Below are 14,920 nucleotides of genomic sequence, written 5' to 3'. Positions count from 1 at the left end.
CTCCTGGAAATAATCTTTTACTTTCCGATATTACAATTGATAATTATTCTAAACAGATTAAAAAAAAAAAAGTGTGGAGAACTGTTCCCAGATATATATGTGAATTGCAGACCAGCTTCAAGTAAAATTTAAGAGGTTTTTAAACACTGATTTGGGTTTTTGTTTTAATGGTCTGTGTGCTTACACGAACTATTAAACTTCACTAGACCATAGCCAATGGCGAATGTTGATTGACCGCGGCTTTCAAAGTGAGTTGTGTTACCTTTAGGGATATGAACAGTCACATTAATGGCTGAAAAAGAAAAAGCAGTTAATTCTGGGGCTGGAGGTAGAGTGGGGTGGGGACTGGAGTTTGCGGGAGAGTAAGAGAGAGTGCGGGGCAAGGTGTGGTATGCTTTTAGGTAAACCACTACTTCTGAAGGGTGAAACTGCCTCTACCTCTTGATTTTCATTTCATTGATAAGTAACTGTTTAAATACGATTACACCTCCTTTCATTTGTTCAAGAGACATTTACTGAGGGCCTACTACACGGGAAAGCTAGGCGATTGCGGTTCACAGAGGTTTGCCCACGTGGTAATGGCCCAGCGCCCGGGGACTGACTCGCAGAGGGAGGAGTCACCTCCGTAAGGAAAGCGCTCGGCTGAAGGTGACCGCTAAAGGCCGGGTCTAGGCGGCCTACACCGACCTGGGCAGCCTACCCCGACCTGGGCAGAGCAGAGCCACACCCGCCACCACGCCCACTGCTACCAGATAGCTCTACCCTTGAAGGTTTGATAGAGCTGTTCCTAAACTAATCAATGCGGGGCGCTGAACTGTAGGTGTAGCCTAATTTGAATGTGTCCATCAAAAAGAGGGTGGGCCTAACTGGCTGGTTTCAGCTGCTGTAGGGGCTCGAGTAGCAGTTTCTTCTTGCTCTTGAAACCCGTGGGATAGGAGGTACCAGAGTGCATCTTGGTAGCACAGGTAAGTCTTGTTTCATGGACCTTTGCTTTTTTTCAGATCTAGGAGGAAAGGTATTGAGATCACTCCTTAGAATGTATTTTTAACATGAGTTAAAGGTTTTGAAAACCATGGACCAGAAGCGTTTTATCCTAGAACCAAGTGGGGAATGGACCTTGGCCAGGAGACTTCTAGTGTTTATACTGCGTTGACTATAGCTGCTCTGGGCCACTGGCCTCAAACTCTTAAAAGAGAGAAAGGAGAAAAGTAAAGACCTTTTCTTAAAAGTAGATGCCTGGTTGAAATTTCCTTAAAGCTGCATTCTTAAAATTTTGCTTAAAAAAATAGAAAAATTATATTTCACTGCAACAAATGGCTAGATCTATTTTGCCTTAAAATGTTTATATTAAAATGTTCACTTTTCTTTACAAGTCTTAAAATGTTCAAATTATTAAATCAAGAGAGCATACCTGTCTTCCCTTTTCTTCCCTCCTCCGGTTATCTCTGCAAGTGACACTACCATCTGCTCAATTACTGCAGTGAAAACCTAGGACCACTTACTCATTGACCCCACTGTTTGCCTTACTCCCTTTACCTAATCCTCCCGCTGGTTCAGAAGGTTCTGTTCTCCCTCCCACCATTTCATCTCCACTACCAACACCTGCTCCAAACAAACTGTGCTCTTTCTGGATTGCTAAATAGCCCTAGGGAATTTTCTGCTTTCACCCTGGCCTCCTGAGGTTTATTCTCCACTCACCAGCCTGAGTAATCATTTTAACCTCAGCCAGAACAGGCTTTTTCCTGGTCTGAAAGAAACCTCTGTAATGGCTCCCACTGGTTTGTGAAAGAAATGCAAATGGCTCCCCTGGCTCCCAGGATTCTGCGAGGTCCTCAACCTTATCTCAGACCACTCTGGTCTCTTCCAGCCGCTGTGTGCAATAGACATGGCTTCCTGTCCTGCAGCATGGTAATCCCTTTGTACTCCTGCTGCGGCCTGGAAAGAACACTGTTCTCCCATCTCTTTACACTGGCTGATACTTTTCTTTTTCAAGTCTCCACCTAATGCCTCTCCTTGGAGGCCATTCCAGACATTCTTTCTAAAGATGGCCTCATCATTTCCTTTCCCTAGCACACCGTAATTGCTTTTATTTTCTAGCTTTTTTCTCAACCTTCAACTATTTTATTTACCATTTTACAAATAATTTGTTTATTTACATTTATATCTCACACAGATAAAAGCTTTATGAAAACCAGGACCTCAGTATCTTTTTAATGCTTTAGGGTCGGTACCTAGAACAATGTTTGCTACTAAATACTTGTCAAATGACTGAGTAAGTAAATGATGCACCTTGGAAGTACTTCCATCTCAGTCTGAGAAATATAAAATTACATTACTCTCAACCCAGTATGTATTTTTTAACCTCCAGATTTTTCTCTTTCCATGTTTACCGAGTACATTTTCCAAGTAGTTATATCCACCAACAGAGAATGTACTTGTCATATAAACAGGAATTTTTCCCGTTATAAATTAATAAATTACTATTTAAATTTTATACATCACTCTCACGAACTTGAATATTATGCAAGAAATGCTGTAATGCTCAGATCTGGCAAATGAGAATCTAGCTTAGAAAAGTAAGGGCTATATAAGTTCATAAAGAGACTACCTCTTTCAGCCCTGATCTCGTAAGAGTTGTCTATCTAGTTAACAATCTTGGCATCACTGATAACCAACTTTTAGAAACTTCCATACTGTATTCAAAGTCCCACATAATTCTGTAGGTTTGCTAAATCAGTATGATCATTATGATTATTAATGGATATTCATCCTTTCATTTCATTAGACAAATGTACTAAGTCCTGTGACTTGTGAATAAAACAGAAGAGAACCTTGCCCTAGCAGAGCTTAAAGTCCATTAGGTAAGTCAAACCTTAAGTAATCAATACCAGAGACTCCATTCAGTATAAAATAGGAAGCTATGGAAACAATGAGCTGGGGGACCTAATTGAGACAGCGAATCAAAGAAAGGTTGCCCGAGGAGGTGCTATTTAAGCAGACATCAGAAATAATGGATGAGAAATAAGCAGGTGCCCAAGCTAATAAGGGAAGGAGGAGTGAGGGTGGATAGTATTTTACTGAGAGGGAAGAGCATGGCACTTTATTGAAGGGAGAGTTTATTATGGCTGAAAAATAAATAGAGCTGGAGATACTATCTCTGTCTCCAGAATAAATTTAATAAATTTGGAGAGAAAAGTTGGAATCAATCAAATTGCAGTTACTTTAAGTGGACTAAATGGAATGGGGTGGGAGGGGTTATACTGTCCTACTCAAACTTTAGAGTGATTGCTAGTGATTTTGCTCCAAAGATGTTACATTCATTATACCTTTAAAGAGTCAAGAATTATTTCTAGCTAGGAGAACAAGATTTTGTTAGGCAGAATTTTCCTGAATATAGTCTCCTGGTTTAGTTTACCTTTTTTTTTTTTTTCCTTAAATAATAGGGGTGCCTGCGTGGCTCAGTAGTTAAGTGTCTGCCTTCAGCTCAGGTCAGGATCCCAGGCTCCTGAAATAGAGCCCCGCATTGGGATTTCCTGCTCAGCAGGAAGCCTGCTTCTCCCTCTCCCACTCCCCTTGCTTGTGTTCCCTCTCTTCCTATCTCTGTGTAAAATAAATCAATCTTTTTAAAAATATATAAAAAGAAAATAATACTTCTACCATTTAACATTATACATACACAGCTAGAAAATATATATTGTATTTTTGGTTTGGTTTGGTTTGGTTTGGTTAAGAGTGTGAGTTGGGGGAAAAGCAGAGAGAATCTTAAGCAGACTCCATCTTGAGCACAGAGCCCCACCAGGTCTTGATCTCATGACCCTGAGATGATGACCTGAGCCAAAATCAAGAGGTGGAGGCTCAACTGACTGAGCCACCCAGATACCCCATACAGCTTGAAAATACATTGAAGTAGCCACATTTAAAAACACCTAGAAAGGATCCTACCATTTACTTTGGGGGGGGGTACATGGAATAAAACAAAGCATGCTTTTCAGTTGCTAAAGAAAGAGTATTTTAAGTTTTTTCTTAAATGTTTGTATATATTATATAAAAACATATATATATATATATATAAATGTTTAAGAAGAAATCCAAAACTCTTCCCTTAGCAATTTATATATATATAATATTTATGTATTGTATATAAATACATAATGTATTTTATTTATAATTTATTTTAAAACTAATTTATATAAAACATTATTTATTTATTTATTATTTTTATGTATAAATATTTAAGAAGGCATTTCAAACTCTCCCCATAGCAATTGAAAAACATGTTTTGATGCTGTGTGTTTTTGCCAAACGTAAATAGCATGATTCTTTTGAGGTGATATTTTTAAATATAGCTATTTAAAAATATTTTCAAGATGTTAATTTTCTCTCCACTACTTTCACATTTACTCCTTTTTTTTTTTTTTTAAAGATTTTATTTATTTATTTGACAGACAGAGATCACAAGTAGACAGAGAGGCAGGCAGAGAGAGAGAGGGAAGCAGGCTCCCCGCTGAGCAGAGAGCCCGATGCGGGCCTTGATCCCAGGACCCTGAGATCATGACCTGAGCCGAAGGCAGCGGCTTAACCCACTGAGCCACCCAGGCGCCCACATTTACTCCTTTTTAAACAGGATTTATTTTTGTTCCTACAGCAGGACATTGTGACAAAGTTAAGAGAACTTCTATAAGGCACACAATTGTAACATTAAGCAAAAGGTTCCCAGACTGTAACATATTCATGGTATAACTTTTATAATGCTGCTTTTTAGATTTTTAAGAAAAAAGAAAGTATTCAAGGCCAAATTCCCCTGTGCATAGAAATGCATGGATTTCATTTGTTTTTTCCTCTGAATTGCCATCTTCTGCAGAAGTAGAAACCACATGGGCAGAGCCAGCCTCTCCTTATTTTATTTGGAACACGGCCACGCCCCTCCTTTGAAGCATCTGGGCAGCTTCAGTGCAACAAAAGAAGAGTTGAACAGTTACAGCATAGACCATGGGGCCCACAGAGCTTAAAGCTCTTTATTAAATTAAAAAAAAAAAAAAAAATGCTACCCTTGGTCTAGAGTAGTATCTGGTGTATCCCAGGACCCAACATTAAGGATGAATACAAAGGTGAAATAACACTAGCTCATGTAACCATTCAGCATTAGCTCTGTGCTAAGTACTTTGTAAACATTATTTAATTTGAATTTCACAACAGGATTACACAATAAGTGACCTTCACTTCTAGTTTTAGCTGCTGGTACCTCAGTCAAGGCCCGCCTGAGCTCCCTATTTAAAATTCTGGATTTCTTTCTACCAGCCCCTTTGCTTATTCTGTACACTTTACCTTCTTTGTTTTGTTTTCAGGGGTTTTTTCCCCCCAAAGATTTTATTTATTTGACAGAGACAGAGCAAGAGGGAACACAAGCAGGGGGTGTGGAAGAGGGAGAAGCATTTAATTTTGTTAGTTAACATAGTATAATACTGATTTCTGGAACAGAATTCAAATGACACCCAGTATAGCACTTTACCTTTTACTGTGTGGCATTCACAAGAATGTATACACCATGAGGCATAGATTTTTTTTTTTTTGTATGTCCACTTACTGATAAATCTCAACCCACAAGTAGCCTAGAATAGGGCTAACACATAGTGCCCAGTAATAGTAGGTGGTCAGTTGGAGAGCTCAGATAATTTGTGGGGATACCCAGTAAGATACAGTTACATTGTACTTAAGATATACAGCCTATGTTACAGTTCATTCTCTTACTTTCTTGGGTTTGTCAGAGAAGAAACAAATGGAAGCATTTCATTATTGAAAAGTGAATTTGAGGCCATTTTTTGAGGTCGTTTTCTGACAATGGTTCTAAAATTGGAATATATTTTATCTAAAGGTTACTATCTCAAAGGAGGTTTGCTGAAGACAACTTGCTGAGATCACTGTCACTTAAAAGTGATTGATATATCCTGGTGCAGATATTCAAGGAAGAAGCAGATAGGACACTATGGACCAGCAACTGAAGAAAAGGGCAAAGACTTGTGGCCAGAAAGGCCTGGCTAGAAAACCCTTCAAGAGGGATAAGCGAAGGCCATCTAAGCCACAGGCAGTCCAGAAGAAACATCCCGACACAACATGGGCCTTAGAAGATGAAGGTGTGATCTTTGAGACAAGCAATCTGGTTGTTGGAGAAGACTCTTTCTCTGACTGTTACATAGAATGCATAATAAGAGGTGAGTTTTCTGAACCCATTCTGGAAGAAGACTCACTTAAGTCCCTTAACTACCTGGAAGAAGGATCAGAGCAAGAGCTTTCTCAACAGGTTCTTACAGCAAGCTCACTTCTGAAACAATCCTTGAAATGTGCACAGAAAGGGGCAAAACAAGAACTTCCTCAACAGACTGTCAGAGAGAATTCACAGTTTAAGTATTCTGAGTATGCAATGGGCAAGAAGCTTCCTCCTGGAGGAGCACCCAGCATTGACCTACCAAATCCTAAACAGTCTGCAGAATTTGCTAGAAAGAAGCCAGCAAGAAATAAGGAATATGAGGCTCCAGAAAGAATTGCTTGTCCTTACAGTGGATGCCCAAAAAAGGTAAAGAATAGAGCTTCCCTGAGAAAGCATCTCCTTGTCCATGGTCCTCGTGATCACGTATGTGCAGAATGTGGGAAAGCATTCAATGAGAGTTCGAAACTAAAAAGACATTTTCTTGTTCATACTGGAGAGAAGCCATTTCAGTGCACTTTCGAGGGGTGTGGAAAACGCTTTTCCCTAGACTACAATTTGCGTACGCATGTCCGCATCCACACTGGGGAGAAACGTTTTGTGTGTCCCTTTGAAAGTTGTCACAAGAGGTTTACTCAGTCAAATAATATGAAAATTCACGTCTTAACTCATGGAAAGACCAACACAAATCAGTGAAAGATAAGACGGAAAAGAATCCTCTAACAGGATAAGCATATTAGCAAAAGAGTAATTTGGGGACAAATGGACTTTACTGTTGTCTCCAGGAAAGAGTTTTTTAAAGCAGTTGGAATCCTACATGGCATATTTTTGTTTTAATGTACTATAGTGCTCCAGTAGTTTATGACACCATTTTAGGACACTATAGAATTACGTGTTTCCAACAAGAAGGTCCGTAATAATTTACTGAAAAAGCATAATCCTTAATACATTATGAATTGGATTACTGGATATGGGACTTACTTTCACATGCTATAAATACAAATTTACTTTTTTTTAAAGTGTGTCATTCCCAGTTGTTTAGCTTTTGTCTTTTAGGAATAAACACCATGCAGCGTGTGATAATCTTAGAGAATGTTGGCAGTAGATTGTCAGTAAGTGAATGAGTAGTTAAAAATATTTAAAAGTTCAATATATTTTTAGCTTTTTTTTTAATCATTGTAGAAAACTAGTGAAATCATATAGCTAGATTGGAATGGTTATTTCATAGTGTCAATTTATTGGAATCCATTTTAGGTATTTAAAAGGAAATAAAATCCCAGAGATCCGCAAAATCAAGATTTAAAAATCAAAGAGGTGTGTATTGAAAAGTGGTACCATTTATTTGTCTTTGAAACTAATAAAACATTGCCAAGATTAATACTTAAATATTGGTGAGGGCTGGGGGAAAGTCCAGAGTCAAGGTGTTGACAGGGGTTAGTTTCTTTTCAGAGTAGTGAAGGGAGGCTCTGTACCTGGCTTTGCTCCTTGGTTTATAGATGGTCATCTTCATGTATACATGGTGGTTTTCCCTAAGAACCCCATCTTTTCCTCTATGAATGTCAATGACCAGATTCCCTCTTACAAAGACACCAGTCATACTGAATTAGAACCCATTCTAATAATCTCATTTTAACTTGATCACCTCCATAAAGACCCCATCTCTAAATATGGCCAGATTCTGGGGTATTGGGGCTAGGATTTTGACACAAATTTTGGGGGATATACGGTTCAACCTGTAATGTGCATTTCCTTAGACCAAATAATTTCATTTCTGGAATTGTATTCCATGGAAGTATATTCATGAATGTACAAAGATACTTACTCAAGGACATTAAGCATATTTTTAATAATATTAACTTCATATCTTAAATGTCCATTAAAAGACAACAGGTTACATAAATCATGATAACCTCTGTATGCAAATATCCTTAAAGGAACCCTGAATGTAAAGGGAAAGAAATAGGACCACAGTCAGGAAAGCCACAGAGAAGGAGGAAGCTTGTTTTTAACAGAATTAAAATTAATAAAATAGATACTCTGGGACAGAATCTGGGGTATTTACATTCTGTGGAAGAAAATTCAGAAGAGGTAATTAAAGATTCTGGATAAGGTGGAGGAATTGTTTGGTCCAGAAGTGCCCAAAACAAACAAAAAACTCTAGCTTCAAAATAGGGATTAACTAAATCCCTGATTAAAATGATCTTCTTGGGCGCCTGGGTGGCTCAGTGGGTTAAGCCACTGCCTTCGGCTCAGGTCATGATCTCAGGGTCCTGGGATCAAGTCCCTCATTGGGCTCTCTGCTCAGCGGGGAGCCTGCTTCCCTCTCTCTCTCTCTGCCTGCCTCTCTACTTGTTATCTCTCTCTGTCAAATAAATAAAATCTTTAAAAAAAAAAAAATGATCTTCTGATGGGCAAAACATATCAAACTTGGAATGCATTCCCCCCTCCCTGCATTAACATTATAAGTAGTTAGTAGTCAGCATACCATATTTTATGTTAAGATTTGAGACTCCATTGAAGGTAATGATTGTACCATAAATTTAACAGCTTTTTTGGGGGGGGGAGGGGGACACAAAACAGTATATAAACAGATCAACTTCAATTAATTTTGATTTGAGGAATACCAAAATACAACCATATGACATCAAAACAGTTAAAAATGAAGGGCTTAAATTTTTACCTCACTGAGCAAACCATTACTATCGAATATTATACAAACAATTTTTTATTTATAATATATTTGATATGATTTATACCATCATTTTCTATAGAAATGTATTGAGTTTCTAAGTGAATAGGAACATTGGATTTATAATCCATTCGTAAATTTGTAATTTCCTCTAAATCAAACATCTGAGTATAGAATTTAGGATGGGAATTTGCTATTTGATAAAGATGCTGGAGCATATGTTTGTCTAATTTTTGCTCTGACATTAGTGTGTTTGACTTGGTCCTGGATTTCTACCTCAAGAGTTAAATTAGGACATAGCATCTCTATAGGCTAAGCAAAAAGGGAGGATTAAATAGGGAGCAGTCAAAACTAGATCAAGTCAATGGCGGGGTTTAGGCAGCAGGCTCTTAAGGCCTGGGACTCAGGGCATCAAGAGGGATCAAGATTGACTAGGCCTATATAGAGGCTGGTCTACTTCCATAGATTACCTCTTTCTGGAGCTGAGGGGCCCAGAGCTCAGTATTTACAGCCCTAAAGCTTAAATGTACAAGAAATACCAATTTGGAAAAGGGTGTATCTGGATTCTAAGGCTCAGTTTAATTCTGATTTGAGAATAAGGTGTTCCTTGGCTTGCATTCGAGCTGTTTCTCCCAAAGAAGACCCTTAAAACCGCTAAGAATGTAAGAGGAAGAAGGCATGTGGATGAAAAATTGAAAAAGGAACAGAAAAGGGAATTAGCTAATGCAGATAAGTTGTCTAAAATCTTAGTGTTTTGGAAAGGGAATACACACTTTTCTACATTTGCATTCTGAGGAGGAAATGAACACAAGCTGTATGAACACATAATCCAGAGAAAACTGAAAAAGTTAATCAGCCCATCTAGATTTTTCCATGTCTCCAAGTACCAGCATGTTACAAACCTCAACTCCTGATAAATGAACAAATATTTCTCTGTTTTCATGCTGGTATTTGGATTCATGCCCTGTATCCTTTGTTTTTTTTTTTGTTTGTTTGTTTTTCTTTTTTATGGCCAAACATACTAGTCAGAAGGTAACACCAGAGAAATAGCTTTCCATAGAAAAATGAAAATCTTAAGGCAGAGCCTATCACTTTCTTAGTGTCTCTAACACATAATTAGTTGGCACTTAATTATGGAATGAATAAGTGTAAAAATACAGCATAATAAGCTTTTTTAAAAACTATGCAGTTCTCAAAATATATGATTTAAAAAGAGCGAATTACTTGTCTTATATAAAATCTGGTTACTGTGAAATAAGGTGAACAACTTCACGAAAGTAATACTTGCTCATTGAAAGAAATGTAAATATATATTTGTTACCCATGCATGTATCACCTCTTACTCCAAAAGTAACCACCACTCTCAAAATACTTCTAAAAATCGTTAGATTCTTTCATCATTTTTAGTGATAATTATTTTAAGTCTCACTTTATTCCCCTTCTCGTTCATCAAAAGGGGCAGGAGACTGAGGGATCTGTTCATGTCCTAGTGTCTTGGATAATGGGGCACTAACTTGAATTGAGAATTATATCTACCAAGACTATGATTAATTAAAAATGTGTTGAGACACACTCCTACTTTAAATTAGTTTCTTTTATCTCATTCTCCAATATGTACACAGATTTCCAAAACAGTCCTACTTGATTCCTTTATTTCACCTTGGCCACAACATACATTAGTAGACACAAGATTCCTATCCTCCTCTTATCTAAAAAAATTTTATACAAAAGCAGTTTGTCAAATTCTTTTCTGTGGAATATGCATGTGCAGAAATCCGTGTGTGCTTATGTTTTAATTACCTAATGCACTAGCTCTGAATAAATTGCATGATTACATCCTACATTGGACACAGAACAGTGCCAGATATATTAAAAAGCCATTATATTTGCAACTCTGAGCAAGAGACTGTAATTAAAAGGCAATTGGATGAAATTAGCTTTGAGAGTACAAGAGTTTAAGTAGGATTTGGTAAATGAACATTAATGGTTAACATGTGGTTTTTATTATGTCTTTTGCTTCTTCTCTCTGTGACCCTAGGGTTGAATTTCTTAGATTTCAGTGGACTAGACATGTGAAAACACCTGTATGAAGCTATGCTTTACCATGTGGCTAAAGTTATACCCATAAAAGAAGCCAACATAACTTTTGTGACTTTAGTAAATCAAAGGTATTAGGTAAGTTAGAATGATACCCTGGGCATTAATAAACCATTTTTAATGCTCCTAAGATCTTGGGTATGTGTCATAAAAGCATAGTTCACACTTCCTGCAGCTCAAAATGCTGGTCATAAAATACACATGTACAAATCAAAGAAGGAATAAAACTTTAAAGAATTTTGATTTTCATGACCATTAAATATAAAAAAGTTGTTAAAGTTACACACAATATGTGGAATACCACTTCACCTTTATCTAAGGCAACCAATACTTGTGCAAACTAGTGAGGATCCTGCATGATACCGATACTTCCCCTGTGTGGGTGCTGAGGTGGTTGTGTTTATCAGGTATATATGCCCAGCAGATCATCTACTTAGGGCAGATTATAGATGGCTACAAATTCTTTCCTATTGCTCCCATTGCTCCCCTCTGAGTTTCTGCTGGACTATGAATGTCTCGATCAATAGAGTTAGGTGTAAATGATGCTATAACAGCTATGCCGATGTCAGGCCTGGCTTTTAAGAGGCCTGGTAGCTACTGCCTGCTCTCTTACAACTTACTGCCATTTAAGAAATACAACTACCCTAAGACCACCATCCTAGGCAAAATCCAAGCCACCTGTTGAAGCCTGTAAGAGACCTGGAGAGAACAAGGCCAAGAAGCAGTAAGGAGCCATCTTGTAGGATCAGCCAGCCTGTCCCCACAAGTGATAACAAATAAACGGATAACAAATAAACTGGATAGTCCCTTTCTAACTTCTGACCTACAAAATGAAGAACAAAATAAAATGACTGTTTACATGGTGACTATAGCTGATAAAACGATATTATATAGTTCAAATTTGCTGAGAGTAGAACTTAAATGTATTAGTATATACACGTATACATATAGTGAGAACATTGTGAGGTGATGGATGTATTAACTAACTAGGTGGGGGGAGTCCTTTAACAATGTATACCTATATCAAATCACAATGTACAGTTTAAAATCTTAAATTTTGTCAATTATATGTCAATAAAGCTGAAAAACAATTGTTTTAAGTCACTTGAGTTTTGGTTTTTGTGCAGTATCAGATATAAACACTTCAGAATTGTTACTTAAATTTTATAGTCTCCACTCTGTAATGATTGTTACATGTATACTTGTGTGTATCCATATAGTGTATGCCTAAATTCAAAAGAAACTACTTAGTGTATTTTCTAATTTACATATTTATCTAATTTTAGTAAACCGCAACAGCAAAGTAGGTAGTGAGTTCCTTAGACCAAAAGAGACTGATCTGTTGGCAGGATATCTAAGGAAACCACAGCTGCCTTCAATAAAACCAAAACTGAGTTTCTCTAAAGTTGATGGAGGGAGAATCTCCCCTTGGGAGAAAGTTGCTATTGACCAACAGTTTATGTCATCCTGGGTTGCAATAACTAACTACAGCTACCACCTTCCTTATAGGGCCGTACTCCATAATACTGACCCAAGCATAAGTGCACAGCTCTCTTCATTTTCAGTGAAAATGAGACTAGACATTTAAAAGTCCCATTAGAGGCAAGAGGAACATACCACACAGCCTGATTTCTCAGGTCACAAGCTTAAGAGATACCCACCTGTTTGGGATCCAGAGTTAAAAATAGCTCCAATGGTTAATTTTGACCTGAGACCTGGTTTAGATTTCTGACTGAGGACCCACTTAACTCTCCTTGCTTACTAAACTCAGTATGTCTAGATGGAGTATTTAAGGAGACCCCTAAAGTTATCCCATACGGGGATATAGGATGTACACAAAGAAGATCTTGCAGAAATTGTCGAACAAATTGTGAAGGCTTTATAAATCCATCTTTAAAAGTTAGAATTTTGTCTTACAGTCAAAGCATTGAAGGAAATAAGTGACATTATCAAATCTACTTTTTTAGAAAAACCATTTGGGATGCAGGGTGAAAGATTGATTGGGGAATAGGAAAACAGGCAGCCGTTGCAATAATCCACAGGAGATACGACATGTCTTATTGGACCTTGTATTTCCAGCACAGGCATAGTACACAATAAATGATTAATGGATGTTTAAATAAATGCTTGACTTGACACAACAAAGTATTTCTAAGCAGTAGTAAAAATAGAAAAGCAACAGATGCACTAAACATCACTGGCACACAACAATCAAAAGACAAATAATGCAATTAAAAAAAATGAGATTAGGGCTTGAATAGACATTTCCTCAGAGAAGATCTATAAATGGCCAATAAGCTCACGTAAAGATGCTCAACCTCAGGCGCTGGGGAAATGCAAATCAAAACCACCATCATACCACTTCACACTCAATAGAATGGCTATAAAAAAACAAAAACAAAAAACAGAAGTGCTGGCCAGGAGGTGGAGAAATCTGAACCTTCATTCACTGTGGGTGGAAATGTGTAATGAGGCGGTCCCTTTGGAAAACACTGCAGTAGTTCCTCAAAATGTCAAGCATGAGTATTACATGACCCAACAAGTTCATTCCTAGAGAGATGTAAAACTCGTCACACAGAAATTTGTATATGAATGCTCATAATGGCATGATTCATAATAGCCACAAAATGGAAATAAGCCAAATGCCCTCCAACTGATAAGTAGATAAACAAAATTTGGCATATCCACACAATGGAATGTTATGTCAGCCATAAAAAGGAACGTGTTAAAATATGGTAACCCTTGAAAAGAAGCCAGACACAAAAATCCTCATATTGTATTATTCCATTTACTTGAAATGTCCAGAATAGACAAACCCACAGAAACTTAAAGTAGATTAGTTATTGCCATGGTCTAGGACATGAAGAGAATAAGCAGTGACCACTAACCGCTTATTTCTGGTGTGATAAAAAATGTTTTTACCTGGTTACTGTAGAACTGTGAATGCACTAAAAAAGACCTGTATACTTTGAAAGGATGAATTTTATGGTATGTGAATTACATCTCAATAAAGCTGTTATTCTAATAATCACTTCTGCAAACTCCTGTTGTCTTATTAACTACAGATGCTTGCATCAAAAGTAATAACTAAGCACATCAACCAGGGTTAAGAACACAGACATCAGAATCAGGCATACTGAGGGGAAATTCAGTTTCATCACAAAGAGACTGTGTGACTTTGGGTAAATCACATAACGTCTCTGAGCTTCCAGTCATCTGTTAAGTAGGAATAATACCTACCAGAGATGCTGTGAACGTTAAATGAGACAACAGGCAGAAAAGTCCTGAGCTGAAGTGCCTAAGAAATGAATGTTAGATCTTGTTATTCTGTGTATTATAAATCTGACCTCTAGTGGGTGTACTGTGTCAAAACCATGGTCCTGCCCCTTCAGGTTCTTAAAATCTTAGAGCACATTATAGGTGGTTGATATAAATTATATTTATGTTTCCTTAAGCAGCATATTTATTTTTGTAAGTGTGTTAAAGATTAAAATATTTAAGGTCAGCATCTTGTAGTTTCATTTGTTTTCTAAAACTTGAACCCCTGTGACTTACACATTTGAAGGTTTTCCAAGGGCAGCTTAAAGTGGGTAGATCTGATATTTACGAGGCCCAGTTCACCTTCTCTCCCTTACACCAGCCAGCCTCAACAGACATTTTCTGTTATTAAAGGAACGAGGCAATTCAGAGACCTTTCTCAGTAGCACGGCTTTCCCCTGGTTCCTCTGGCAAAGCCACAAGTGTCCTCAGTTAGAATTGACGGCATCCTTCTAGGTCTAGGTTTTCCCCGAAGTTTTCATTCACTAATATAAATATTAGTGCTCCTTTGTTGCCAGATATTTTTGGATAAAGTGAAAATAACATACAAAGAGTATTCATAATTTTATGAATTTTTACCAAGTTCTTGATTTTTAGTGTCTTTCTGAAATAAT

At 37.5% G+C, this 14,920-nt stretch overlaps 1 protein-coding gene across 2 annotated transcripts; it reads left to right on the top strand.

Annotated features, from left to right (window-relative positions):
* Positions 1–867: 867 nt before the first annotated feature.
* On the top strand, positions 868–12,088 carry ZFP42 (ZFP42 zinc finger protein). 2 transcript variants are annotated; one of them, XM_059384044.1, is made up of 4 exons: positions 868–965; positions 2,786–2,861; positions 5,955–6,571; positions 10,930–12,088. In XM_059384044.1, exons 3-4 carry the CDS (start codon positions 5,984–5,986, stop codon positions 10,933–10,935), a joined length of 594 nt encoding a protein of 197 aa, XP_059240027.1. In that variant the 5' UTR covers positions 868–965; positions 2,786–2,861; positions 5,955–5,983; the 3' UTR covers positions 10,936–12,088. The 2 variants fall into 2 exon arrangements, with proteins under 2 accessions (XP_059240027.1, XP_059240026.1); XM_059384043.1 differs by having other exon boundaries at positions 5,873–6,571.
* The last annotated feature ends 2,832 nt before the right edge of the window (positions 12,089–14,920 follow it).

The sequence above is a fragment of the Mustela nigripes genome, chromosome 18 (assembly GCF_022355385.1).
Source record: "Mustela nigripes isolate SB6536 chromosome 18, MUSNIG.SB6536, whole genome shotgun sequence".
In the NCBI taxonomy this organism is placed as follows: domain Eukaryota; kingdom Metazoa; phylum Chordata; class Mammalia; order Carnivora; family Mustelidae; genus Mustela; species Mustela nigripes.
The sequence above is the reverse complement of the archived record's forward strand: the minus strand, read 5'-3'. Positions and strand labels throughout refer to the sequence as shown.